Here is a 24,195-nt window from a genome sequence, read left to right as displayed (position 1 = left end):
TTGAAAGCAGGGCCTTGTGCTTTTGCCGGGCTTTTCTGCTCCAGGTCTGGAGCGCTATTACCTGAGCCAGCTTTTTTGTGGTTCATTGGACTTTCCTGCTCAGGCTGGCTTTGAGCCGTGATCCTCGGGTCTCAGCCTCCTGGGTTATAGGCCTGAGCCACGGGGCCCTGCTGTGAGGCCTTAGCTTGCCCTGGCTAGACCCTGAACTGCGTGGGGCGTGCCGGGCTCCCGCCTGAGAGGTGCCCGCGGCCGCCCCTCCCTGGAGCTCTGAAGCAAGTGCCTGTCCTTTTGTATTCTGCCAACTTGCTCCCCATGCGCACGCCATGCCTTGGCATCCATTACAGCTCTTCTCTGTATGATAATACTGTACACTGGCTTCTCATTCCCTTCATCTCAGGGCTTCACTTTTGCCAGGCAGAAGCTCTTAACACTTGAGACCAGCTCCCCTCCCCCCCCTCCCCCTTGCTGTCTACCCACGCAAGAGTCTTGCATTCTTGCCTGAAGTCCGTCAGCCTTGGGCCACAATCTTCCTATCTATAGTCACCTACAGCTGGGATTACAAGTATGAACCACCTCACCCAGCTTCTCTAGTGAAGATGGAGTCTTGCTAGCTAGTTCCCCAGTCTTGCCTCTCCCACCCCACCCCCGCCAGCTTGAACTCTGGGCCTGGGTGCTGTCTCTCAGCTCTTCAGCTCAAGGCCAGCATACTACCACTTGAGCCACAGCGCCACTTCTGGTTTTCTGGTGGTTTATTGGAGATTAGAGACTCACCAACTCTCCTGCCCAGGCTGGCTTTGAACCATAATCCTCAAATCTCAGCCTCCTGAGTAGCTAGGATTCTAGGCATGAGCCACTGGTGCCGGGCTTATTAATTTTTGAATGTTTAATCCATCTAGTATTTTCGTAGTACCTGGGACTAAAGGTATGTGTCATCATGCCTGGCCGCGTAATGGACATAAATTTCTTGAAGGTCACTATCCTGGCCCACGCTAGTGGTTTGTTTTGTTATTTGACAGGATCTCACTATGTGGTCCAGGCTGCCCTTGAACTCTCAATCCTCCTGCCTTAGCCTCCCCAATGCCGGGATGACAGGCATGTACCATCACACTCGGCTTTTCTTGCTCTAAATACTGTTAGGAGAGTCCAGAGAGTCCAGGACAGGCGCCCTGGCTAAGCAGGCCCTGGTGTCCCAGGCTGAGGGGGACCCGCCCTGCCGTGGAGCTGTAACCAGCCAGGCCGGGCCTTGGGCCTCACGACCCTGCTGCCTCTGTTCCAAGGTGCAGAGCCCCGCTGTCACCCGGAGAACCAGCTGTCCCGAGCACCGCCCTCGGTGCGTGGCCTCAGCGCAGCGAGGAGGTCCCCTCGCTGCTCAGCTCCGCATGGAGGAGCCCCTTACCCTCCTGGTGATGTTGGTGGGGGTGAGGCGGGGCGCTGCCGTACCCCCCACAGGCCCACAGCTTGGTTAGCGCTGGCTGCGGACAGCTGCTAGGGCTGCATTTTCACCCCGTAAGCGGGGTGCCAGGTGGTGGGAAACGGAGGCCTCCCTGAGGCCCCCCTCCCAAGCGACCTGACAGCGGCCCCGAGTGCAGGCTGGCGCAGGCGCGCCGGGTGCTCCGTGCCTCCGGCCTCAGCCCCACAGCGGAGGGTCGGCCAGTCCACAGCTGCCTCAGACTCGGGCCGTCCCGGAAGCACCAGCCCAGGACGGGGCCGGCTGGGTCTGTGGAGAGGCCTACACGCATCCTCCAGCAGACAAAGCCACGGACGCGCGGGTCACATGTCATGGCCACAGCTAAGTCCAGACGCTGACGGCTCCCACCTGCAACCCCAGGAGGCTGAGCCCTGAGGATCACGATTCAAAGCCAGCCCACGCAAAGAAGCCTGTGAGACTTTATCTCATTACCCAGCGGCAAAAGCGAGAATGGAGGTGCGGCTCAGGGTAGAGCGCCAGACTAGTACAAAAGAATGAGGCCTTGAGTTCAAGACTTAGTACTAGAACCAAAAAGCACCTAGACAGTGACCGGCGGCGACCATTCTCACAGCCCCCAGCCAGACACTGAGGCCCGCGTGACACGCGCTGCAGAGCTGTTAGCACGGCCCGCTTCCCCCAAGGCAACACTGGGCACCAACTTAACTCACGCTGCTAGAGCCAGGCACAACTACGCTCACGCCTGCCCTTCCTGGGGCTCCTTCAGAGGCGGTGGAAGCCCCCCAACGCGGCGGGGTCTCCTTACCCCTGCCCTGGTGAGAGTGCTGCTCACCATGCCTCCTCTTGAGGAATCTCACACTCACACACTCACACCTACACACACAATCACAGACACACCTACACACACACACCTACACACAATCACACACACTGACACACTCGCACATACAAACACTCACACTCACACACACACAGAGCTGCTGTGCCCTGGCAGCTTCAGTGCTGCTTCCGTTGCTGGGAATCGTGTCCAGGATGAAACTCGAAAGTCTGTCTGTCTTGAAATAACTTGACGAGGCGAATCGGGCAATCCACACCGGCCTTGGGTCACATCCAGAGCGCTGCCCACTGGCAGTGGCTACAATAAGGAAGCGGACGTGAGCGCGCGTGAGCTCAGACGGCTAAGCCGCCCACTCAGAGTTTCAGGGTTTCCTGGTGCCGTGGATTGGCATCGAACGATGCTCACGTGAGTCTGAGGCCTGCGCCGCGGGGCTCCGTGCACTCAGCTAAGCCCCGCCCTTCGCAGCCACCTTCCTGCCAGCCGTGAGTGCTCCCACGCAGAGACCCTGGTGTTCCGGGGAGCCAGCGCCCCCACAGCCACCCCTGGGAGAGGGGGGTCGGCGGCGAGCACCATCCACCATCAGCAGCGCTCCTTGCAGGCACCATGTGCCCGGTCAGGGACGGGCGGGCACCGGGCAAGTCCTCTGCAGCTCCGCCCCGGTCTGCGGGCCACGTGCTGTCCAGCGGTGAACGGCTCCTGCCTCGGTGGCAGCAGCCTGCAACACTGGGACACGTGGCAGTCGGGCTAACAGCAAAGCGCCGCTCACTACGCACGCGTCCTGCGCAGCATGCGACGCACCCGGCAGGGAGGCGGCCGCACTGGGCGCACTGTGCCCTTTAATAGAAAAGCCCGGCGCTTCGGTGCCCCGGGTTAGGGCTCGCCAGGACGTGAGCAGCCACCACCGCGCCGTCAGGTCCAGGTGTGTGAAGAACAAATGCTGAGGTCATGTGATGCAGCCAAGATTGTGGCTCCAGTGCAGGCCCTGCTTGTGGATTCTGGTACATTCTGGAAAACCCACTGGGTAACTGCAGCTGAGGCCGCATCTGTGAGCGGAGGCCGGCGGGGCGCGGCAGGCGGGCGGGCGGGCACTCACTCCACCTTCCAGATGGCGATCTTGCCCTCCTCCGGCCCGGACCCGCTGAGCACGTAGCGGCCCTCGGCGGAGCACAGCGTCCGAACGCAGTCCACGTGCGCCAGCAGCTCCTTGGCCACCGTCCTCTGGTCCGCGTCGATCACATAGATCTTCCCCCGGGGCCGTCCCTGCGACGGGCCAGCGCCGCCCACCCAGATCTGCAGGGAGGACGGGCGTCAGTCAGAGGGGAAGGGGCGCCTCAAAGCCGATGCTCTGCAGGTTCCCCAAAGCACATGTCCTTGCTGGCCAGGTCTCTGCTTTCAAGAGGCTGGGCCTGGAGGACGGGGCTGAAGCCCAGAGGCCAACATGACCCGTCAGTGCTGGACGGTGCCTGGGGGCTGCTGAGAGGAGGGAAACTGTTCTTACACTAGGACTCGCACGCACACACACACACACACGTGTGCGGGACAGGCGAGAAGCTGGCTGTGGCGGTCAGGTGTGGACCGCGCGTGAGAGCATCCAGTGGCCGCAGGAAGCACGCCCGTTCTCGTTAACTACAGGCCGTGCAGCGGGGCTCGGGAGGGGCTCGAACCTCCTCCTCCCAGTGGACGGTCCCGATACCAGCGCCAGGGGGAAGCCAAGGTCGCCGGGGTCGCCGGCAGTGCTGGGACTCAGAGAACAGCAGGGGACGCCTCCCCCCGCCCCGCCCGGGCTGTGAACTCCACCGCCCACAGGGCCTGTGAGGCCGTGGCGACCCCGCGCCGCAGTCACACGGGAGCCCGAGGCTGACAGCCCACACGTGCCCACCCCGGGGAGGGGCCCGGAGCACGCAGTGGGGGGCACGGCGCACCTGCCTCTTCACCCGGATCATGCAGCTGATCTCGGAGCAGTGTGGAAGGCGGACGCTCTCGGGGGGCCGGCCCAGGTCTCCCAGGCTCCAGATGTACAGCTCGCTGTGTCCCGCGCAGGCCGCCCACAGCTGCTCCTGCTGGACAGACAGACGCCACCGTGGCACCGCGGCCACGGCGCCTCCCACCCGCCCCGCAGGCCCTCAGTACCTCAGGCAGGATCTGGAGGCCCAGGAAGGAGGCCTGCACTTCTGGGTGGCCACCGTTGATCCTCAGCTGCTGCCGCAGGACGCCGTGGGCCGTCACCTCCACGATGCTGCTCCCCGCGCCTGCAGAGCCGCGGCCAGCCCAGCATGGGCGTCCTCGCCTGACCCGGCCCCCCGTCCTCCCGTGACCACCAGCCCCACGCTGTCACGTGTCCTGTGACTGCCACACCCCACACGTGTCCCCTGCCCCGTGTGACTCGGCACGTGCTCCCCCGTCCCATGGGACTCAGCACGTGTCCCCTGTCCTGCGGGACCAACCAGCCTCAGGTGACAAATGAACCCCTTGGTCCTCAGCCAGCCTAACCACTCAGACGCTAGCCTGAGTTTTCCTCCCTCCCACTACTAAACACAAGGAACCCCTGCCCTCTAGGCCAGCACTGGGGGGGGGAACCCCTACCCTCTAGGCCAGCACTGGGGGGGGGGGGTGCCTGCGCACGGGGCAAAGCCCTGGGTCGGGAAGGGCTGGCTGCCGGGAGGGGCAGCCACAGCCTGAGCCTCAACTGCTTGGCACCGTCACCGGCCCACCGCACTCACGCAGCGCGGGCCCCGCACACAGGCGACGGCGTTCAGACTGGGTGCTGGCCAGGTAGGTGCTGGCCAGATGGCCAGATGGGCGTTGAAGAGCACAGCTGTGAGTGGGCCTCGCCGTGTCCCCAGCCGGCCCCACACTTGGGAGAACCACATGGGAAACCTAAAATCACTGTTGGAGCCGGGCACTGGCGGCTCACGCCTGTCATCCTAGCTACTCAGGAGGCTGACACCTGAGGATTCAGGTTCAAAGCCAGCCCAGGCAGGGAAGTCCATGAGACTCTTATCTCCAATGAACCACCAAAAGGATGAACGTGGATCTGTGGTTCAAGTGGTAGAGCACCAGCCTTGAGCAAGAGAGCTGAGGGACAGCGCCCAGGCCCCGAGTTCAAGCCCCAGGACAAGCACACACACAAAACGCCCCACAGTTGGCTGTGGCTCAAGCTCTGAGTTCAGGGGCGGGGAGGGGGGGTAGCTCCCCAAGGGCGGACCGGGGTGGTCTGCACTCCATAGGAGGGCAGGAGTCTAGGGGAGGCCCAGGGAGGGGAGGCCCGGGGAGGGGAGGCCCGGGGAGGGGAGGCCTGGGGAGGGGAGGCGGTGGCGGCGCGGGCACTCACAGCACCAGAGGCGGCTGCTGTGCAGGCTGATGGCCGTGAGGCCCCCGCAGGGCAGCTGGAAGCGGCCGGTGACCCGCAGGCTGCTCACATCCCAGGCCAGCACCGTCCCGTCCACACTGCAGGAGTACAGCTCGCTGAGGGTCAAACACGGCACAGTTAATGACGGGGGGGGGGGGCCCCGCAGGGGGTGGGGGGGTCGCCCACACCAGGTGCCCAGCCCAGGCCGGGGGGGGGAGGGGCGGCTCCCCAGGGCTCCGCGCCTCCACCCAGGGCTGAGGTCCCCCGCGGGTCCAGCAGGAGCACCGCACACCTGGGCCTCCCCGCCCCAGCGCCCCGCTTCCTGCGGCCGACCTGGGCCTCCCGCCAGCCGGCGCGGCAAGCCCGGTGACGGCCGCACGGTGCTCGGTGAGCTGCTTGTTGCAGGACACGCTGTGGACGTTGATGATGTAGATGACCGCGTCCTCCGAGCCCACCCACACCTGGCTCTGGTCTGCCATCACCATGCAGTTCTAGGGAGAAGCCCGAGTCAGCCCACCAGCCTCCCGCCTGCGGGGGCGGGGGCGGGGGCAGCTCCCCACCCCCCCTCCGCATGCCCCCTCTCCCTCCCCCCTCTCCCCCCTCCCAGCTCAGGCCTGGGGCAGGGTTAACGGGCTGAGACAGGGTCTTGCTAATTACATTTTGCTTGGGCTGGCCTTGAACCTCAATCCTCCCAATCGCTGCCTTCCCGGCAGCTGGGATTATACATGTGCACAACCACACCTGGCCCATGGTGAAAGGTAAGATCACCCACCAAAGGCACAAGAACGTGAAAAAATGGGGTACCCAGGTCGCCACAGAAAGGACACCTGTCAGAGGTTTGAGGCGGTCTTCAGGTCTCCGTCTTCTGAGTGTCTGGGACTGCAAGTGTGAGCTGGATTCTGGGTGCTCCCGCACACAGCCAGCAGGGGGGTCACTTACCACCCTGGAGGAGCCCACTCTGAAGCAGTGCTGGTGCACGGTCCAAGAGGACGCGTCGAACACGATCACTTTGCCTCCGCTCAGGGCACACCACAGCTTGGGGTGAGCGTCCTCCACCTTCTCCGCTGGGTCCAGATGCCCTGGGAGCCAGCGGCGGCCGGTCAGACAGCTGAAGGGACGGGGCCTAGCATCTGCCGTAACCCCTCGGACCCACCCCGGGCGGGCTCAGCACCCAGAGCTGTGAGCGGGAGGCCACGCTCCGGGTGAGGACACGGCTGCAGGCCCGGCGCCCTGCGAGTCACCAAGGGCCTCAAACCTGCTTCCACCCACACGGCCGTCCCCAGGCCGGAGCAGACAGGAGGGCTCACCTGGCGTGTACAGCAGGACCTCCACAGCCTGCGGGCCCGTCTCCCCGGCCGACGGGTTGATCTTGTGTTTTAGGGTCTCCGAGGTGGTCTTGGGGACCTCCAGGGGCACTGGAGCGCAAGACCACTGGTCAGTGGAGGACGAGGACCGCGCTGGCCCCTGGGGGAGGACTGGGAGGAGGACTGAGGGGCAGGCTCCCACGCAACATGGCGTCACTGGCAGGAAGCCAGCGAAGGCTTCAGTCTCCAGCCCCGCCCCACCCGCGGCGGCTGGGCCCTGAGGCCCGTGACGTGAGCAGGGTGGACACCAGGCTGGGTAATGGAGCCAGGCGCCCGCGCACCCCAGCAGCCCCTCTGACCCAGCCCCGGGCCCCCCAGCACAGCTGAAGCCTCCCCCAGAAGTAGAGTGCCGCCCTCTTCACCCCGCCTCTGGTTACAACTAGTTCCCAACAAACAGCTGCATCCACTCCACCCTGAGTCCACTTGCGGCGAGGTTAGGAAGGGGACGCCGGGAAAACGGCAGACAAAGCAAAGAAACACGCGGGCCCCGGGCCCCTGGCTCCAAGGCCCTGAATCCACCTGTGGCGCCCAGCCACGCACAGGCCGAAGCTGCCGGACCACAGCGCCCAGCGGCCAACCACTTGCATGCACCACCTAACAGCCTTCCAGAAGTTTCTAGTCGGCTTGCATCAGCCAGAGGAATTTCTGTCATTAGTGAGAAGAGGACCGGGGAGACCCCTGACAACGCTCCGCAGAAAGAGCAGCAGAGGGAAGCGGCGCAGGGCGCCACGCAGACGCAAACTGCAGCCAGGTGTGCGCCCGCGGGCCGGGCAGCCCGCGCTCGGGAGGCTTGAGGCAGGAGGACAGAGAATTTGAGGCTGGCCTGGGCTACAAACAAGCCTCTGTCTCAAACAGAATGAAAGGTATACAAACAAGAGCTTGGAGATGGGGCTTTGCCAGTGAAATCGAGGCCCCCCAGTAAGACCCGGCGGCTCTTACTTTCGGTCCGCATCTTGTCGAAGTAGGACAGCTTGGAGGCGGCGTAGATGGCCCCGGGGGACTGCAGCGTGCCCACCACGGCGTCCATGAGCAGGACGTTGGTGAGCGCTTGCTGGACGAACTGAGGGTCCTGGTGGAAACCGCGATTCAGTGCCGTCACAGGCGCGCCTGGCTGAGCCCTTGCCAGGCGGCACAGTGGGGCCGGCAGCGGTGGTGATGGCTCACGGCAGGCCCAGCACACTCTCTGGAGAGCCAGGCAGAAGAGCTCTGGCTGAGGGGCCACATCATGCCTGCGGCCACTGCTGTACATCCAGAGTCAACATGGAGGCGGGAGCTGCAGGCGCTCCGGGCTGCACAGAAGCCAGTGCACGGGGCCTGCACCGTTGTATGGTGCCGCCACGGGCTCAGGCCCAGCCCACAGCAACACGCTACCAAGCCTGGCGCACCCAGCCCCGGGGGCCAGGACCAGCCGTCCCAACGGCACCTGCCCGCTGCGCTGCGCACGCTCAGCTCGCCACTCGCCGATACAACGCCCCTCACACCCCTTCCTTGGTGCCCAGCCCCCGTCATCTCTGCGAGCGTGTCATCGGGTGACTGGGGGAAATGAGTGACACGCGTCCCCAGGGCAAAGCCGGTGCCAACTCCACGCAGTTCCTGATCACGAGATGTGGGAGGCTGAGGCCATTTGCTCGCCTGCCCGCCGGGCAGATGGGCGCAGCGCAGCCCAGCCGGTCTGCCACCCACTCTCCAGGCCTCCCGGCAGGGCTGGCAGCCAGCCCTCACCACCCACCCTGTGCCCGCGGCTGCCCACCTTGTAGTCGTCGGCCAGCTTCCTCCCGGCCCACATCTCCTTCACCATCAGATGCCACAGGTCACACTCGGACTTCAGGTTGGCCTCAAACACTTCTTTCTTGGACACCATTTTAATTTTCAAGGTGGGGATTCTCAGGAGGAGGAAGGCCACCATGCTGTTCTTCACCTCCTGTGCGGGCACAAGACCCACCATGATGAAGCGCCCGGCTCCTGCCTGGCTGGAGGGTGGCGGCTGGCCTTCCTTCTCCCTTTTCAGCCAGGGAGGGGCTCTATGCCTGCGCACGCCGAGCCTCCTCCCTGCTCTCCCCCCCCGGACAGGAAGCAGCCTCGGCCAGCAGAGGCCAGGTACAGGAGGCCAACCTTTGTACCCTGAACCACCCTAGGTGAGCTTACCTCTATGTTCCTGAAGGTAGAAATCTCCACATAGCCCGGCCTCCCCTCTGTCAGCAGGAAGAGGCGCTTCTGGGTCATGGCAATCTTGCCCACACCGTGGCTGGTCTTCACAGAGCTGGACAGCTTGTAAACGCACTCGTTCTTGTCCAGGTGGTCCATCACCAGCGAAGGCAGGCTCACCTCCTGGGCCTCTGCTTCTGTCTCTTTCCAGCAATTATAGAAATCCTTGAATGTTTCTGGGTCAATTTGCTTCTGCTGGCCTGTGTTTTATAAGAAAAAAGATGACTTAGGCCACATGCATCACCTTACGAAATAGCACAATGCCCAGAGTCAGGCAGCAGGTGGCGCTGGTGCTCAGATAGTTCGACCTTGGCCTTTCCAGACAGCAGAGGGGAGGGTTCTGTGGTCCAGGACAGGTTGTCATGGTAACCCTGGAGAGGAAACACTGAGATCAGGGCACTTCTTGTGGTGCTGTGACCTTCACCACTGGACCAGAGAGAAAGTAACACTGAAGAAATCAGGATCACACCTTGCCTGAAACCAGCCTACTCTGCTCTCTGTAAGTGAATGATGTATTTGTTTTTAGCCCAGATCACCTTAGCAGATGCAGTCTGTAAACACTGAGTAGTCACCATGCCCTTGGGTGAGAGGGAGCCCCACGCAGATGCCCAGCTTCTCCTCAGCCCTGCACACCCCACCCCTAACACCGGCTGGTCCCTGCACCCACCCCGGCCCGCTCCTGACTTCCATGCCTCCTGAGTCTGCCGGCCCCTCTGGCCTCGAACCTGCAGTACTGGGAGATGCAGACACAGCTTGGGGCTCCTGCTACCCCTGCCACCCTCTGCGGGGTGCCTAGCCAGTGCCAGGACTTCTCTAATGTACAATGGAGTCCTGATTCCTTGCTAAACAGGGGACTGCTGTCCCACTCCAGCCCCAATGTGGCGCCCCCAGGCAAGCCTCCACCTTCCACCCTCCATCTCAGACAAACCAGGTACACCCCAGACACCTCTGCACCTGACTACCCATCCAGAAAACACACGCTTATCCTCAACACCCCGTGTGTATGTAACCGTCTCCAACCAAGTGGGTGAGCATGGTTGGGACCAGCAAGTTCTGTACAGAATCACTGCTCACGGTCACCACTGCGCACCAAGAATCACACTCCACATTGTCCAGTCCAGGGCCCTCGTGACAGGCAGGCTTGGATAGAGCTGGGAAACTGGGGCATGAAGAAAGCCAATTGCTAGCTAGGTGCCAGTGGCTCACACCTATAATCCCAGCTACTCAGGAAGCTGACATCCGAGGATCATGGTTTGAAGCCAGACCAGAAAGGAAAGTCCATGAGATTCTAGCCTCGTGCAACAAAGCTTAGCAACACTTCTGGCTTTTTCTAAGTAATTTACGGGAGATAAAGAGTCTCACAGACTTTCCTGCCTGCACCTCAGACCTCAGTGTCTGGAGTAGCTAGGATGACAGGCGTGAACCACCAACGCCGGGCTATACAGATCCCTTTGATGTGAATTTTTTCTTTCCTGTTTGGTTTCAGTGACTAAAAGAAATGTGGCTGGATGTAGCTAAGTGTGCGCGCTTGCCAGACATGCATGCAGCCCTGAGCTCCTCCCCAGCACTGCCAAGAAATAGCTGTTAACTATACATGATGTCCAGCCACTGTGAAACACCTTAAAAATAGAGGGGAAAAAAATAGCAAAAACATCGCCACCTGGTGGAGACTGACACGAACATCGGGTACCAGTACCAGTGTACATAGTGCTCTGTGTGGAAAACACAGACGTCAAAGAAGGCTCTAGAACTTGCTGCAGCACCCACTCCCTGCACAGAGCTGTCCCTTTCTATGTTGTCCCAATGCCAATGTAACCACGATGGAAAATGCTCCAGAGTACATGGCTGCTGATCCTGTTAGTGGACAAGAGCCAGGATGCCTGGCTGGGACTTTGGCCTCCTCCGATCCGGGTTCTTGGCCCAGCTCCTGCCTGCGTCGCAGCCAGCAGGGAAGGTGACCTGCGAACACAGAGGCCCACGTGCTGCCAGCAAGGGGCTTGTTGTCGGTTTTGGTGCCAATCAGTCCTGAGGCTTGAACCTAGGGATTGGGCACTTGCTAAGCAGCAGCTAAATCCCAGTCCCCTTTTTACTCCTTTTCAAGAAAGGATCTTCCTTTATTCACCAGGCCTACCTGGACTTTGATCCTCCTACTGTGCATGCCCATGGTCACACCACTGCCGAGCCATTGGCTGAGGTAGCCATATCATTTCATTTTCTCGGGCTGGCCTCAGATTGCAACCTACCAATTTTTGCCTCCCAAGTAGTAAGGACCGCAGCCTTGAGCCACAGTACCTGCCTTTAAACGTATTCTACCTCACGCGTTTATTCCAAGCCAGCGACATCTGGCATTGAGGAAGACTGACATTTTTCGACACAGCCATTTCGCCAACACACAGATTAGATGCTGCTCTATCCGGCAACCTCAGGCGCCCAAAGGGATGGCATTTCTGGGCTGATCTGCCATGCAAACCAAACAGCAGGGCTGGTGGGAACCAGCCAGGCCTCCCAGTGCCTTCCTGCATACCCTTCCGGTCCCATGACCACAGGTAGCACAGCCAATGCGAGCCTGGTCCCCATGGCGCCAGCCCTCCAGGGGCACAGGCTCCTCCCGAGGCCTCTGAGCCCCACGCCTCCAGGGCTCTGTCCACGCCCTGTGCTGCCTGCACCTGACTCCTGCCCACCCGGCATGGCCTACATGGGAATGTGCCCACTGCACCCGGCTGGACAGACCTCACATCTTACTCTTCAGAGCGTGGCATGGGGAAGTGACCACCCGCAGTACCTATGGAAACTGGCCCCAGACCCCACAGCCCCAGCCTCCGCTCACGCCCGCCCCTTCGCGGCGATGGAGCCACGTGTTACACACGCACCGACACCTGCAGACACCCAGGCCACACTGCTGCGTGGTCTCCAGCATTCAGTGCTATGTGGGACTAGTGTGCAACAATGTCGGGCAGGCCCACGTGTCAGTATAGGAAAACCCTGATCAGCGTGGAATAAAGCAGACCCCATCACCCAACCTATGGACAAAACCCACGTACTGTTCTGACGCATCGAACTGTAGTCATAGCAACGCACAGCAAGAGGAGAGCAACAGCCCCCTTGTGGTGGCGACAGCAGGGACCCCAAGCAACCTGGGAAGCGAGGCCAGCAGTAAGTGGGAAGATGAGGCGGTTGTAGATGTGCTGAGTGTGTCACACTGAGTGCTTTGTGTGCTGTGTGTGTGTGCACGCGCACACATGCATGCATGTGTGTATGTATTGTGTGCATGTGCTTGCTTGTGCATGTGTGCACAGCACTTCATCCTAGCCAAGCTGTCCAGATGACGGGTCACCTCTTGAATTGAGCTGAGCATTGCAGAAAGGGCCTGCCCACCTCCCAGCCCTTCCTGCATCCTCCCAGCCCGTGATGCATCCACCTAGAGCCAGCCCAGGGGCGTGTACCACCACGCTGCCATGGGCTCCATGACCTCCGCTGCCCGGCCTCCTCCTGTCACCACTGTGTTTAAGCACAGCCAACTCGGCATTTGTGGGGGACAGGTTCTGGGAGCCATGGGGTACCCAAATCCCAGACAGTCAAGCACAGTGTGCAAATTGGCGTGTGCTTCCCACTTGCATGCCTGCCCGCGTCTCAAATGACTTCTCACCCCGAGCACAGTGGGGCAGCGCTGTAGTGACAGGTAGCATGGCTGCACTCACTAGCACAAACACAGAGGGTTTCTTGGTAGCCTGGCATTTGAACTCAGGGCCTCATGCTTGTGAGGCAAGCATTCTGGGCACTTGAGCCAAGCCTCCCACCTATTTTTTTCCTGGTTATTTTGTGGCCAGGGTCTCATACTTTTACCTGCTGCTGGCATGGGACCAAGTCCCTCCAACACCCAGCATCCTGCAAATCTAGGATTAGAGGTGTGAGCCTACCCACCAGGCCCAAGTCATTCCAGGTTTATTTTCAGTTTTGGTTTTTGTTTTGGTAGTACTGGGAATTGAACCCAGAGTCTTGAACATGCGAGGAAGATATTCTACAGCTACACCCTATCCCCCATACACAGTTTTAGAATACGCCTTTTTTTTAGGTGGTGCTGGGTTCTTTCCTATCTATTTTTTTCAGTGTGCAGCAGAATCACTGGCACAGGACCAGGGCCACGCGGGCGCCCGTACTTGAATAGGAAGCGGTGGCGTGGAAGTCTTACCGACAGTGAGCGCGGTGAACAGGCGGCAGATGATGTCGGTGTCCTTCACGATGCCGGACTCCTGGACCCTCTTCACGAAGTCGTCCAGCTGCATGTGCTTCTTGGGCAGCTCGAAGTTCTTCACGGTGTCGTCGGCCTTCGGGGCCTGGCCGAGCTTGTCCAGGACCTCGGTGATAAGCCTCTTCAGCTCGGGCGTCCGCTCGGCCTGGGCGCGCTCGGCAGTGGACATGGCTGCCATTGTTCCCTTCACAAGGTCGGCCGGGAAAATCCCCAGGTCTGTCTTGTACAGGTTCTGGAAGTCCAGGAGGGCGCTGAGCAGCTGCCCCTGCATCAGGTGCATGATGCCCCGCAGGTAGAAATACCTGGCCAGGAGCAGAGAGTTGTCGGGGGCCAGGAGCCCCATGGCCTTGCTCAGCAGGCCGGCGAAGTCTGCGTAGTAGGCCTGCACACACTGCCTCACCAGCGGGAAGTGGATTTCTGGAATCTTGAAGGTATATGTGGACTTAGGGGCCACGTTCAGGGCTGAAAAATCAAGGGACAATAGAAGGTGATTGTCAGGCATGGACCTTCAAAGTGAACATCTACACCAGTCATGTCAACACTTTTTCCAGAATGTTCTGTGTACCTTGAGAGTTACAAGAGCCCCTCACTACCCTTCTAGAGTGAGAAGAGGTAGCTTCCACTCAACAGCTTAATCTGTATAACCACCCAGGCCGCGTGGAGTGACTGCTCTACAGCCTGAGGGCAAAGCTGCATAGGCACAATGCACGTGCAGGAGGCCGAACCCCTCAACCAGCAGCTGTGGTGTTGCACGTCTCCCATCTTATATGGAAGGCGAGGCTGTGGAGCTCTTGCGGGCCAGGGAGCTCCCTGAAGAGGCCCAGAAAGCAGAAGGTACTCCCCAAGCTGCACAGGGGGTCAAGGGGCTGCACAGGGGGCCTCGCACCGGCATTCACCTCCACGGCTCACTGGAGCGCTGACGCTCCGCTTCACACCCTCCCCCACCAGATCGCAACCCTCCAGGGCCTCAATGGCCAATCACAAGGCCCCAGGCACGGACCCCGCAGCCGGGGCCAGCAGCCACGAGAAGCCCACGTGCAGGGATCTCATAGGTCTTAGCCCCTAATAACCTCTCCTGTCCACGGAGGATGGGGCAGAATTGTACACTGGAAGTGCACGGAAGAGCCCAAGCACAAGGACCACACAAATGTGGAAATGAGACAGGAGCTTGCACACGTCCAGATGTGGACTTAGCAATTCGTGCACTGGAAGACCTCCAAGCTGACATCTTTCCCAGCACCAGGGCACCTCCACTGCCCCCTGCTGGAGAGCCTCTGCACAGTGGCCTTTCCATTCAGCCTCCCCTGCATTGAGAGCCCCTCTTGACCCTGACTCCACTCTACCCCAACGTGTGTAAGGAGAGCAGGGCACTCACGGGGGCCTTGCTGTATCTCACAGATATCTACACACCTGAGTATGTACTTCATACACACACATTCCTGTGCACGTGTGCGCACATACAGACTTCCTCCCCCAGGCCTTCTCGGGCGATGTGAGCTGCCCGTGAGCACACACATGCAGGCACACACACTTGCAGGCATACACACACAGGTGTGCACACACACTGGTGCACATACATGTACACAGGCACACACATGCACACAGACACACACTTGCAGGCATACATGCTCACAGGCATACACGTGCAGGCAGGCACACAGGCACATGCTCCCAGGCACACCGTAAACACCCTCACCCAGGCTGCTGCTCTGGCAGTGTGAGCTGCCCATGACACGAAGAGACAAGTTCCTGGGTGGCAGCTCGGGCAGGGCGATGTCCTGCAGGTTGGGCATGCTGACCACCATGCGCCGGTGGGCGAGGGGCAGGGCTGGGGGCTTCCGCAAGGCCATCTTCTCCACCGTGGGTCTTCTGGGGCTTATCAGCATTCCGTTCTCCCTGGACAGAAGAAAGCAAAAGTGCACTTGGGAGACGCCATGACGCTTCACTGTTCCTCCCTAACCAGAGGGGGAGAGCAAACCGCGGCAACAACTTGAATAAATCCCACCTTCCGCAGACCCTCGGGGAAGGACAGCCAGCGGGTCTCACAGCTGAGCAACCCCCAGGCATCCTCTGTAATGAACACATGCCCGAGGCTAAGAGAAGCACTTAGAAAACAGGCCGTGTGACGGGGAGCGTGTGAATGAAGATAGGGAGAGAGGAGTGGGCAGAGCAGGACTCGGCACAGGGCACTGGTGGCACACGCACCCCAACAAGCAGGGACATACAGGGCTTGCCTGTCCCCACCTCACTGTGACTGTGTGTGTGATGTGTGTGTGTATGTGCCAGTTGTGAGGCTTGAACTCGGGGCCTGGGCATTATCCCGGAGCTTCTTGTACTCAAAGCTAGCTCTCTACTACTGAGGCACAAGTCCACTTCTGGCCTTTCTGGTGCTTAACTGGAGATGAGTCTCACAGATTTTCCAGCCCGAGCTGGCTTTGAACCATGAGCCTCATATCTCAGCCTCCTGAATGGCCAGGATCACAGATGTGAGCCATCAGTGCCTGGCTCTCACTGTGAATTTCCTAGTAACCGGCGCTGCCCACAGAGTATATCATTCATCATCCGGATCAAGCTGTCACCAGAGCACTGGGACCCTGAGTCGTGTACATGACACCCCAGAACAGAGCACCTGTCTTCTTCCGACTGCGTATCGCGGTCCATCCGGGCAAAGGCATCCATCGTGCGGCTGAGCCGGGCCTTCAGGAAGGAATGGAACATGTAGGTGTCCAGGACCTGCGGTGGACGAGAAGAGGTGGCCCCATGGCCTCAAGCCCCGCTCCCGCCTCTGATCCAACCCCTGGCAGCTACCACCGGTCCCAAGGGGCAGAAACCCCTGGAACAGGAACATCCACACTCTGATTGCCTCTGTTCAGCACCCACACTCACCTATGGGTCTCAGATAAGCAGCTGCTCTGCAGCTGGAAATCCTCACACGCAAGAGCAGAGAACCCTAACACGGAGACGCCTCTGTGTGACAATAAACTCAAGCAAAAGGGGCTGGGACACGGCTCAAGAGGTGGAGCTCCTGCCTGGCAGGTGACACCCCAGGACACAGGTGTGCTCTGGGGCTCCCTGAAAGCTCTCCTGCCCCAGCGGGGGCAGCGGAAGCAGAGGGGACCACCACCAGGAGCGATGACATCAAGAACGTGATGGGAGGAGCGGTCTGGAGAGGAGGCACTGCCCCTGCCGTGCCACGCTCCCCTCTGCTTTGTATTTCTTTGGCTCCCCAGGTCTCCTGTCGTGTGAGCACTGTGTGACAGTGTCCTGAGTTCTCATGGCCCGTGGACCGATCCACCGTGCAGTGTTGGGTCACGAGTGGAGGGAGGGAGAGCCAGCAGCTAACGTCTACGTTTGGCTGCAGAGCCCACAGGCTGTGTGGAGGAGGGGAGGGGGGCGTGGCGCATCCCGGAACGTCAAAGCCCAGGGGAAGCCGGGACGGGGAGGGGACTGGCTGGAGGCCAGTGGACTGGTAACGTGACGGGTGTGGGGGCCATGGTGCAGGAGGGCTGAGCCCATCGGAAACGGCCATAGCCTTAGGTCAACATGTCACCTGCGGTCACGAGGCATTGTGCGAGCCATGCCCGCTTGTGAGCAATGCTGCCCTTCTTATTTCATTTTCCCAACAGGAGCATGGACTCTGGAAAACTGCTGAGGAATGAGAGAGACAGAGACAGAGAGAGACAGAGAGGAGAGAGTGGAAGAAGAGAGGAGACAGAGGAGAAAGAAGAGATAGGAGAAAAAGGAGACTAGAGGAGAAAGGAGAGAGGAGAAAGGAGAGAGGGGGAGGCGGAGGGCGTTCACCACGCGGTTCATACGATGAGTAGGGTGCACGTGGGCATCTGTGCCGTGCTGCCCGGGGCTCTGAGTCGGCACATGGCCTCATCTTCCGGGGTCCCAGCTGACAGAGGGGTGTAGAAGCCCCACAGGGAAAGGCCTCCCCAAGAGGTGGCAGTTGGGACCCAACAGGTGAGAGGCGCCCCGGCACGGCCTCTGCACACTCCCCACGGGCTTAAAGGTCATTCAGGTGCCTGCCAGCCATGCTCAAATGTCCCCTAGGGCCAGCCCCTCTCCAAGCTCCACGCAGGCCCAGCATCACGAGCTCCACACTGCCACCCGCGTGGGACACCGGCACCTCCACACGGCCCCGAGATGCCTGCAAAGGAAACTGCGCAGCCAGGTAAGGCTGGGAGCGGCGGCCTCCCCAGCCCACAGGGGAGCCAGCGGGCCTGGGAGCACCAGAGGCAAACCCGCAGAGCCTGGAGAGAGGCAGCCTTCACCCCTCACCAGGGTCCGCACAGGAGCACGAAGCCCAAGACAAGCACCTTGTGTGACGGACGAAAACAAAACCCCCAGGGCTCCTTGCTGGAGTGGACATGGTAACAGAGCTGCCTCCAGCCAACCCCAGAGCGCCGCCAGCACCGAGGGGGAGACGCAGCTGTGGAGACACGTCCCAAAGAGAGGGAAGGGGCTGGGGGAGCTCCGATCAGGATGACGCTGGCAAAGGACCAACCTTGTCCCCAGGGACAGAGGCGTCACAGGCTGCTCTGGGATGACAAGGAGGCGCACTAGTAACATCACACAGGGGTGCCCAGGTGGAGGACATGGCGCAGCTGTGCCCCTCTGCCAGGCTAATGAACTGTAATCTGAAAATGGCGTGTCTTATTATACATATGTTATACTCTAAAAGATGACTTAAAGCAAGATAGGGAGCCAGGCACTAGTAGCATCTGCCTGTCATCCTAACTACTCGAGAGGCGGAGCTCCAAACAATCACAACTCAAAGTCAGCCTGGGCAGAAAAAAGTTCGTGAGATTCTACCTCCAAAATAACCAGGAAAAACTGGAGTAGAGGTGTGGCTCAAGTGGTAGAGAACTAGCCCAGTGTGCTCCAAGCCCTAAGTTCAAACCCCACTGCCACGGAAGTAGCACTATGACTCAAGTGGTAGAGTTCTCGCCTTGAGCTGAAGAGCAGAGGGACAGCGCCCAGGCCCAGAGTTCAAGATCCACAACTGACAAAAAAAAAAGAAAAAGAAAACCCACTGCCAGCAAAAATAATAATAATATAAAAAGGACCCGTATGAAAACAAGCTTCTTGAAAAAGCAAATATACTTCCTAAAATATGAACAGATCTTGAAAACCTGTATTTGAGAAATATTTAAGCAGAGAAAAGCTGGCCAGACTAAGCAGCAGCGACCTGCTGCGCACACCTCTCACCTGCCTGTAGAACGGCTGGTCCCCGGCCGCTCTGGTCTTCAGAAACTCTTCACTGTTGAAGACTCTGTGCTCATAGTTCAAATGATTCTTCACTTCCCTAACAAAGACAACGACAGCCTAAGTGCTGGGTGCTGGAAATACATGAAAAAAACATCACTTCTAGAAGCAGTAAGAACAACGGCAGGAAATACACACTCTGGAAGCCTGTCCCCCCAGTGCTAACGTGAATCCCGAGGCACGAGGGTCTGGTGAGCAGCTTGGTCAGACATGACTCTCCCTGGCTAGAGAAGAGCCCAGCTCACCAACTTCTTCCCCTTGATAGTCAGCCTCTGTGTTGTGGAGTAGTAAAGTGCAAGGGGAGGCTTGGGGTCATGACCCCCAGCCAGCCGCCCCAACAAACCCCCTCACCCTGCTGTGCCCCTGCTCCTCCTATGACAGTAACCCCTTGGGGGTCTCAGGGTACGGCCTCCCGGGCCTAAGGTGCCATCTACAAACAGGACTAGCACCCTGCCAGGACGTGGTCGGTGCAGGCCCTGGGTCTCTCTTCTTTTACAAGCAAGCAAATCATTCCATCTAGGGGACATGAAATCTTATAGTCCACGGCCATATTTCTGTGGGCTGGAGGAATCGCTCAAGCAGGAGAATACATGCCTAGCAAGTGTGGGGCCTGAGCTCAATCCCCAGGCCTAGAGAAAAAAAGGAGCAGAATTATATTTTCTTTTCCTTTTTTAGGTCCAAGACTGGGACCTTCCACTTTTGCTCATTGGCTACTGCTCTACCAACTGAGCCATGCCCCCAACCCCTATCACTCTATTTTCTTGCTTTTTAATGAACTCATCAATACTGTAAAGTATTTAAACAACAACAATAAAAACCCAAACCCGTCATGGAAGATTTGTTTCTAAAGAACACAAGCAAACAGGACCACACTAATGACATCACTGTGAGTAGTAGAGGTGATGACGCCTGCCTGTGAGACACCATCCTGCCTTTCCCTAGAAATCGTGTATTTATGTAAGTCATGACATTAAAAATCTGCTGTAGAAATGACCACACAAAGTACGGTGAGTGGGCAGCGCCACAGAGCGGACGAGGGCTGGCGCGGGCACCTTCTTTGCTATGGGCCAGCAGAAAGCAGTGAGGAGAGAGAAAGGACACTGCAAGAGAAAGAGGAGAGCGCGTGGGGCGAGAGGAAAGGTCTGCAGGCCCTCCACCCGTGAGCGGTGCCCGCGTGTGACACAAGACCTTTGAGTACTGCAGAGGCCGAACAGCGGCAGCAAACGACTCCACTCCTCCACGCCACCCGCGCAGGACGCGATCCCACACTAGGGGCGGCTCGGCAGCGACTGTGGCAGGAAGTCTGCACCTCCAGGGGTGCTGCAAGGGCACGGCCGGCCTCGCCTACATGCCCGAGCCCGTGTGAGGTACCTGAAGATGCTGACGAGCAGGTGCAGGGTGATCTGCTGGACGCGGCAGTTGAGCGTCTGCTGCCAGGCGCGCCTGCGCGCTCGGCCCTCGTTCAGGTCTGTGCTGGAGCTCAGGTGAGCAAGGTGCAGCTCCCGATGCAGCTGGAGGCTCTGCACCCTGGGGGAAGGAGACGAGGCTACAAGGCCCAGCACAGCCCTGGGGCTCCCCAACACGAGCAGCCGCAGTGGGGAAGGTGGACGCCCTAGAACGCCGCAAACGCCCGGCCACAGCAGAGGCCCAGGTCAGCGGGTCCAAGATTGTTCACCTCCAAAACTCACAGCACTGACGTCTTGTCCTAGGACCACACATGTTTTTATCTCAGGTCTGTCACTTCAACCCTGGGGCCTACCTGGATGAGAGCAGGCTCCCTTCCAGGACCATCAAGGGGAGCTTCCGGTTCAGGCTGCTCTTGTCTTCCATGGCTGCCACGGGGGCAAGCCTGGCTCCCAGCAGCTCCCCCTTCACACGCGCTGCCCAGGCAGGGCCAAACGCTCCTGGGAGCCCTGCTCCCAGCACCAGAGGCCGTGGAGGGGGCGCAGTGAGCTTGCAGTGGGACCAGGTCCCGGGGCCACCGCAGCTCCTGCAGCCCGCACAGGGCTCCGCATCCTCCACTGGGAAGCCAAGAAGCTGCCCTAGTGTCTCAGTAACTTTTGACCAAAAGCTTGCCACAGCTCCTGAAGTTAAGGCTGGGGACCCCAGCACAGAGCTGGGCTGGCCAGCGTGGCTCCTCCCCTCTGGCCAAACACGCACATGGATGTGGACCCACAGCTCAAGACACCGTGAAGAGACCCTCCCAGCCACAGCCTGGGGGTGCTGAGAGGCTGGGACAGGCCCCCCACCCCACCCACACAGAACAAAGGAGCCATGGTGAGCTGTCCCACAGCCGTGCTGGAGGACCCACCAAAGGGGCCCCATGTACATTTACATCTAGAATGCCAATAGCACAGGCACAGGCAAAAATCTTTGGCCAAAAGAACCACCAGGAGTTGCACAGAGGGCAGCCACGGCCTTCTGGAATGCCTGAGCACCAGGGGCGGCCACTGCTTACCAGGAAGTAAGCAGACAACCAGGCATGTCTATTTCCCCTCCTCCTAGCCCACAGGGAAGTCCCTAGCAGAGCTGCCTGCCACAGCCCAGACCAAACTGTCTGAGAAGCCTGACCAAGCCCCCAGGCTTCTCCACTCTCAAAGGGTCTCAGTTTGGGGCCCCTTACGGTTATTATAATAGATGAAACAAGGATAAAGGTGTACCCCTATGTCGATGAGGGCCCCGTCACATGGTCGCAGCACCTGTATGTGTAACTCAGCAGTAGGCACATGCCTAAAAGAGGCCCTGGGTTCCATCCCCAGCACCACCCAAAAAAAAAAAAAAAAGCACAGGTCCATAAGTGTTTCAAAACTAGATGTCAGCGGGTGCTAGTGGCTCACACCTGTGAACCTAGCTATTCAAGAGGCTGAGATCTGAGGATCACAGTTCGAAGCCATGAGACTCTTATCTCTAAGTAACTCGGAAACCAGAAGTGGTGCTGTGGCTCAAGTGGTAGGGTGCTAGTTTTGAGAACAGTGCCTAGGCTCTGAGTTCAAGCTCCCACAAGTGACCCCCCCCCAAAAAAAATGCACACACAAAAAAACCAGATGTCAGATTTGGGCTCTTTGGGGGACGTCATAAGACACCGTAGGAATGGAAGCAGGCTCTGGCTTACGTCTCAGCACAGCTTCCACACACAGACTGACAGGGATTGTAGGGACACTGAGGTTTTGTGTGACCTGTCCCACAAGGCCCAGTGTAGAATTTTCCACTGTGGTATCATGGCGGTGCTCAACAGAGCTGCGATTCTGGAGCACTGAGAATTTGGCATTTTCAGATTAGGGATGCTCAGCCTGTATTTTGCAAAACCCATCCAGGAAGAAGAATACCAGCACTGAGGTAAGCCTGTGGGAACGCCCAGTTCAAGGAGTCCCAGACCAAAGCTGCCTGTCCTTCCCACCATCCCCTGCTTCCGCTCACTTGGCTTCTGACCCCCAACAGGAAGACACAAGCAGAGAGCTAGCTACCTCTCACATCTGCAGACACTCCCAGGCTGGATGTCTGCAGGGCCTGAGCAAGAGCAGCTGCTGTTTCCTTGCCCTCCCCCACCCAGGTCAGAAGACTGAAAAGCAGGATCTCTCCTGCCACCATTTTAACACTCAATGAAAACAGCACCATGTCAGCCAGCAGAGGGCGTCTGGTTCTATGACTGGTGGCGGTGTCCACAGCGACTGTCACAAGAGGAGCTGGACCCCCGCCTGGACCAGGGCCAGGTAGCCAGAGCCCTAACACAGGCCTCACCCTGACATAACCAACAATTCATCTCTCACTTGCTCCCCGGCCCCGGGAGCACAGGAGGACAAACAACTTTCCAGCCTCTGCCCCACAGACCGCAAGCTCTTTTTTGATCTGTCCTTTCTTGGAAGAATTGTGCTGAGCCCTATTGTGGCTAACAAAGCTGCGTATTCAAGATGGAAGAAAACAAAAACATAGGAAGAAAAAAGAGAATGCTCAGGTGAAAAGAGCCAGTGTCACAGAGCAGAGCTATTTAATAAATATTTAATATCTGTATTTAGTAAATATTTAATATTTAATAAATATCTGACATGGTGCATGAATGAGCGGTTGGATGGATGGGGAGACCAATGAATGAATCAATGGATGGATGAGTGGAAGGATGTGTGGATGAGTGGATGCATGGATGATGGATAGATGGATGAGTAGATGGATAGCTGAAGTCGATGGGTAGGTGAGTGGACACATGGATGATGGATGATGGATAACTGGATGGATAGATGAAATGGATGGATGCATGGAGAGATGGGTGGGTGAGTGGATGGATGGATACATGGATGGATAAGTGGATGGATGGGTGATGGATGGATGGATAGATGAATGGACAAATAAATAAAGAACCTAAAAAAAAATATCAGTATGGATTCTGAGACAAAAGTCAAGAGGTTTCTCAAGGGTCATGACTGACCCCCAACAATTTTGGGCCATAATTTGTATTTTGACAAGATTAAAATATTTATCTTAAAATATTCACAATGTCCAAACTAAACGTGTAGAACAGCAATATAATGGAAAAGGCACTACAGGTGGTAAATACAGAGTGTGACCAAGATGCTCTCACACACACCTTTCTCGTTACCTCTGAATAAATTCCTGTGCCGCGGCAAGTGGAACCTCAGGAGTGCCCAGGTTGTTGTTGGGGAACTCGGGACAGGTGACGCTCCCACGGTCGATATCTATCAGGACTAAGCCATCAGCTTCCTAGAAAGCAAAGACAGGCATGAGAGCCGCCTTTCAAAACACCCAAATACAGTTCTGATTCACTAGGACAGCATCAGCATGTTTGCCCATGTAGCGTGTACACATTACCCACAAAACACACAGTAGAGGACTGGGGTGTGGCCCATTGGCAAATCTCTTGCCTAGAATCAGCTACACCCTGAGTTCAATTACCCACACACACACACACAAAAAAAAAAAAAAAAACTATAGTATGCACAATAAGAATGGGCTAAGTCTGATTAAATGTCTTTTTCTTAGTCTCTTTAGTTGTGTTAATGTACACACAACCGCCAGGCACCCATGCTCACACCTGTAATCCTAGCTACTCAGGAGGCTGATGTCTGAGGATCATGGTTCAAAGCCAGCCCAGGCAGGAAAGTCTGTGAGACTCTTTATTTCCAATTAACCACCAGAAAGCCGGAAGTGGCACCGTGGCTCAAGTGATAAAAGCACTACCCTTAAGCTGAAGAGCTGAGGGACAGCGCCCAGGCCCAGAGTTCAAGCCCCATGACTGACCAAAAAAAAAAATTTTTTTTAAAGATATCCAAAACCTGCCACTGACCACCTGGCTGTCTCAGTACACAGTGGGGCAGACATTTTATACTCATCTAGCTGCATGACTCTTGCATGACGGGTCTCTAGAAGCTTCTCCTGCTTCCATCCTGAAACCCCACATCCACAGAACACTGCCGCCCCATCGATCCTCCTCTGCCCCCGGGGAACCGCCATTCCTTCTTTCCCTACAAGCCGGGCTCCTCT

At 58.4% G+C, this 24,195-nt stretch overlaps 1 protein-coding gene across 3 annotated transcripts in view; it reads right to left on the bottom strand.

Moving 5' to 3' along the window:
- Nucleotides 1-1,619: 1,619 nt before the first annotated feature.
- The window catches only part of LOC138829573 (DENN domain-containing protein 3-like), a 42,490-nt gene continuing 19,914 nt past the window's right edge, over nucleotides 1,620-24,195 (bottom strand). For 2 of the 3 annotated variants that reach the window (XM_070025923.1, XM_070025925.1), the window contains 16 exons: nucleotides 23,294-23,415; nucleotides 20,074-20,229; nucleotides 18,646-18,742; nucleotides 16,061-16,164; nucleotides 15,128-15,327; nucleotides 13,372-13,893; nucleotides 9,123-9,382; nucleotides 8,728-8,898; nucleotides 7,917-8,046; nucleotides 6,921-7,028; nucleotides 6,553-6,692; nucleotides 5,947-6,104; nucleotides 5,596-5,729; nucleotides 4,395-4,513; nucleotides 4,187-4,324; nucleotides 1,620-3,554 (listed from right to left, as the gene is read on the bottom strand). In XM_070025923.1, coding sequence (XP_069882024.1) covers nucleotides 3,354-3,554; nucleotides 4,187-4,324; nucleotides 4,395-4,513; nucleotides 5,596-5,729; nucleotides 5,947-6,104; nucleotides 6,553-6,692; nucleotides 6,921-7,028; nucleotides 7,917-8,046; nucleotides 8,728-8,898; nucleotides 9,123-9,382; nucleotides 13,372-13,893; nucleotides 15,128-15,327; nucleotides 16,061-16,164; nucleotides 18,646-18,742; nucleotides 20,074-20,229; nucleotides 23,294-23,415 — 2,760 coding nt within the window. In that variant the 3' untranslated portion in view covers nucleotides 1,620-3,353. The remainder of the gene's footprint in view (nucleotides 3,555-4,186; nucleotides 4,325-4,394; nucleotides 4,514-5,595; nucleotides 5,730-5,946; nucleotides 6,105-6,552; nucleotides 6,693-6,920; nucleotides 7,029-7,916; nucleotides 8,047-8,727; nucleotides 8,899-9,122; nucleotides 9,383-13,371; nucleotides 13,894-15,127; nucleotides 15,328-16,060; nucleotides 16,165-18,645; nucleotides 18,743-20,073; nucleotides 20,230-23,293; nucleotides 23,416-24,195) is intronic. The other variant, XM_070025924.1, reaches the window with a different exon arrangement.

Source organism: Dipodomys merriami, unplaced genomic scaffold (genome assembly GCF_024711535.1).
Source record: "Dipodomys merriami isolate MVZ:Mamm:240054 unplaced genomic scaffold, mDipMer1.0.p SCAF_174, whole genome shotgun sequence".
NCBI lineage: Eukaryota > Metazoa > Chordata > Mammalia > Rodentia > Heteromyidae > Dipodomys > Dipodomys merriami.
This window is presented reverse-complemented; position numbering and strand designations above follow the sequence as displayed.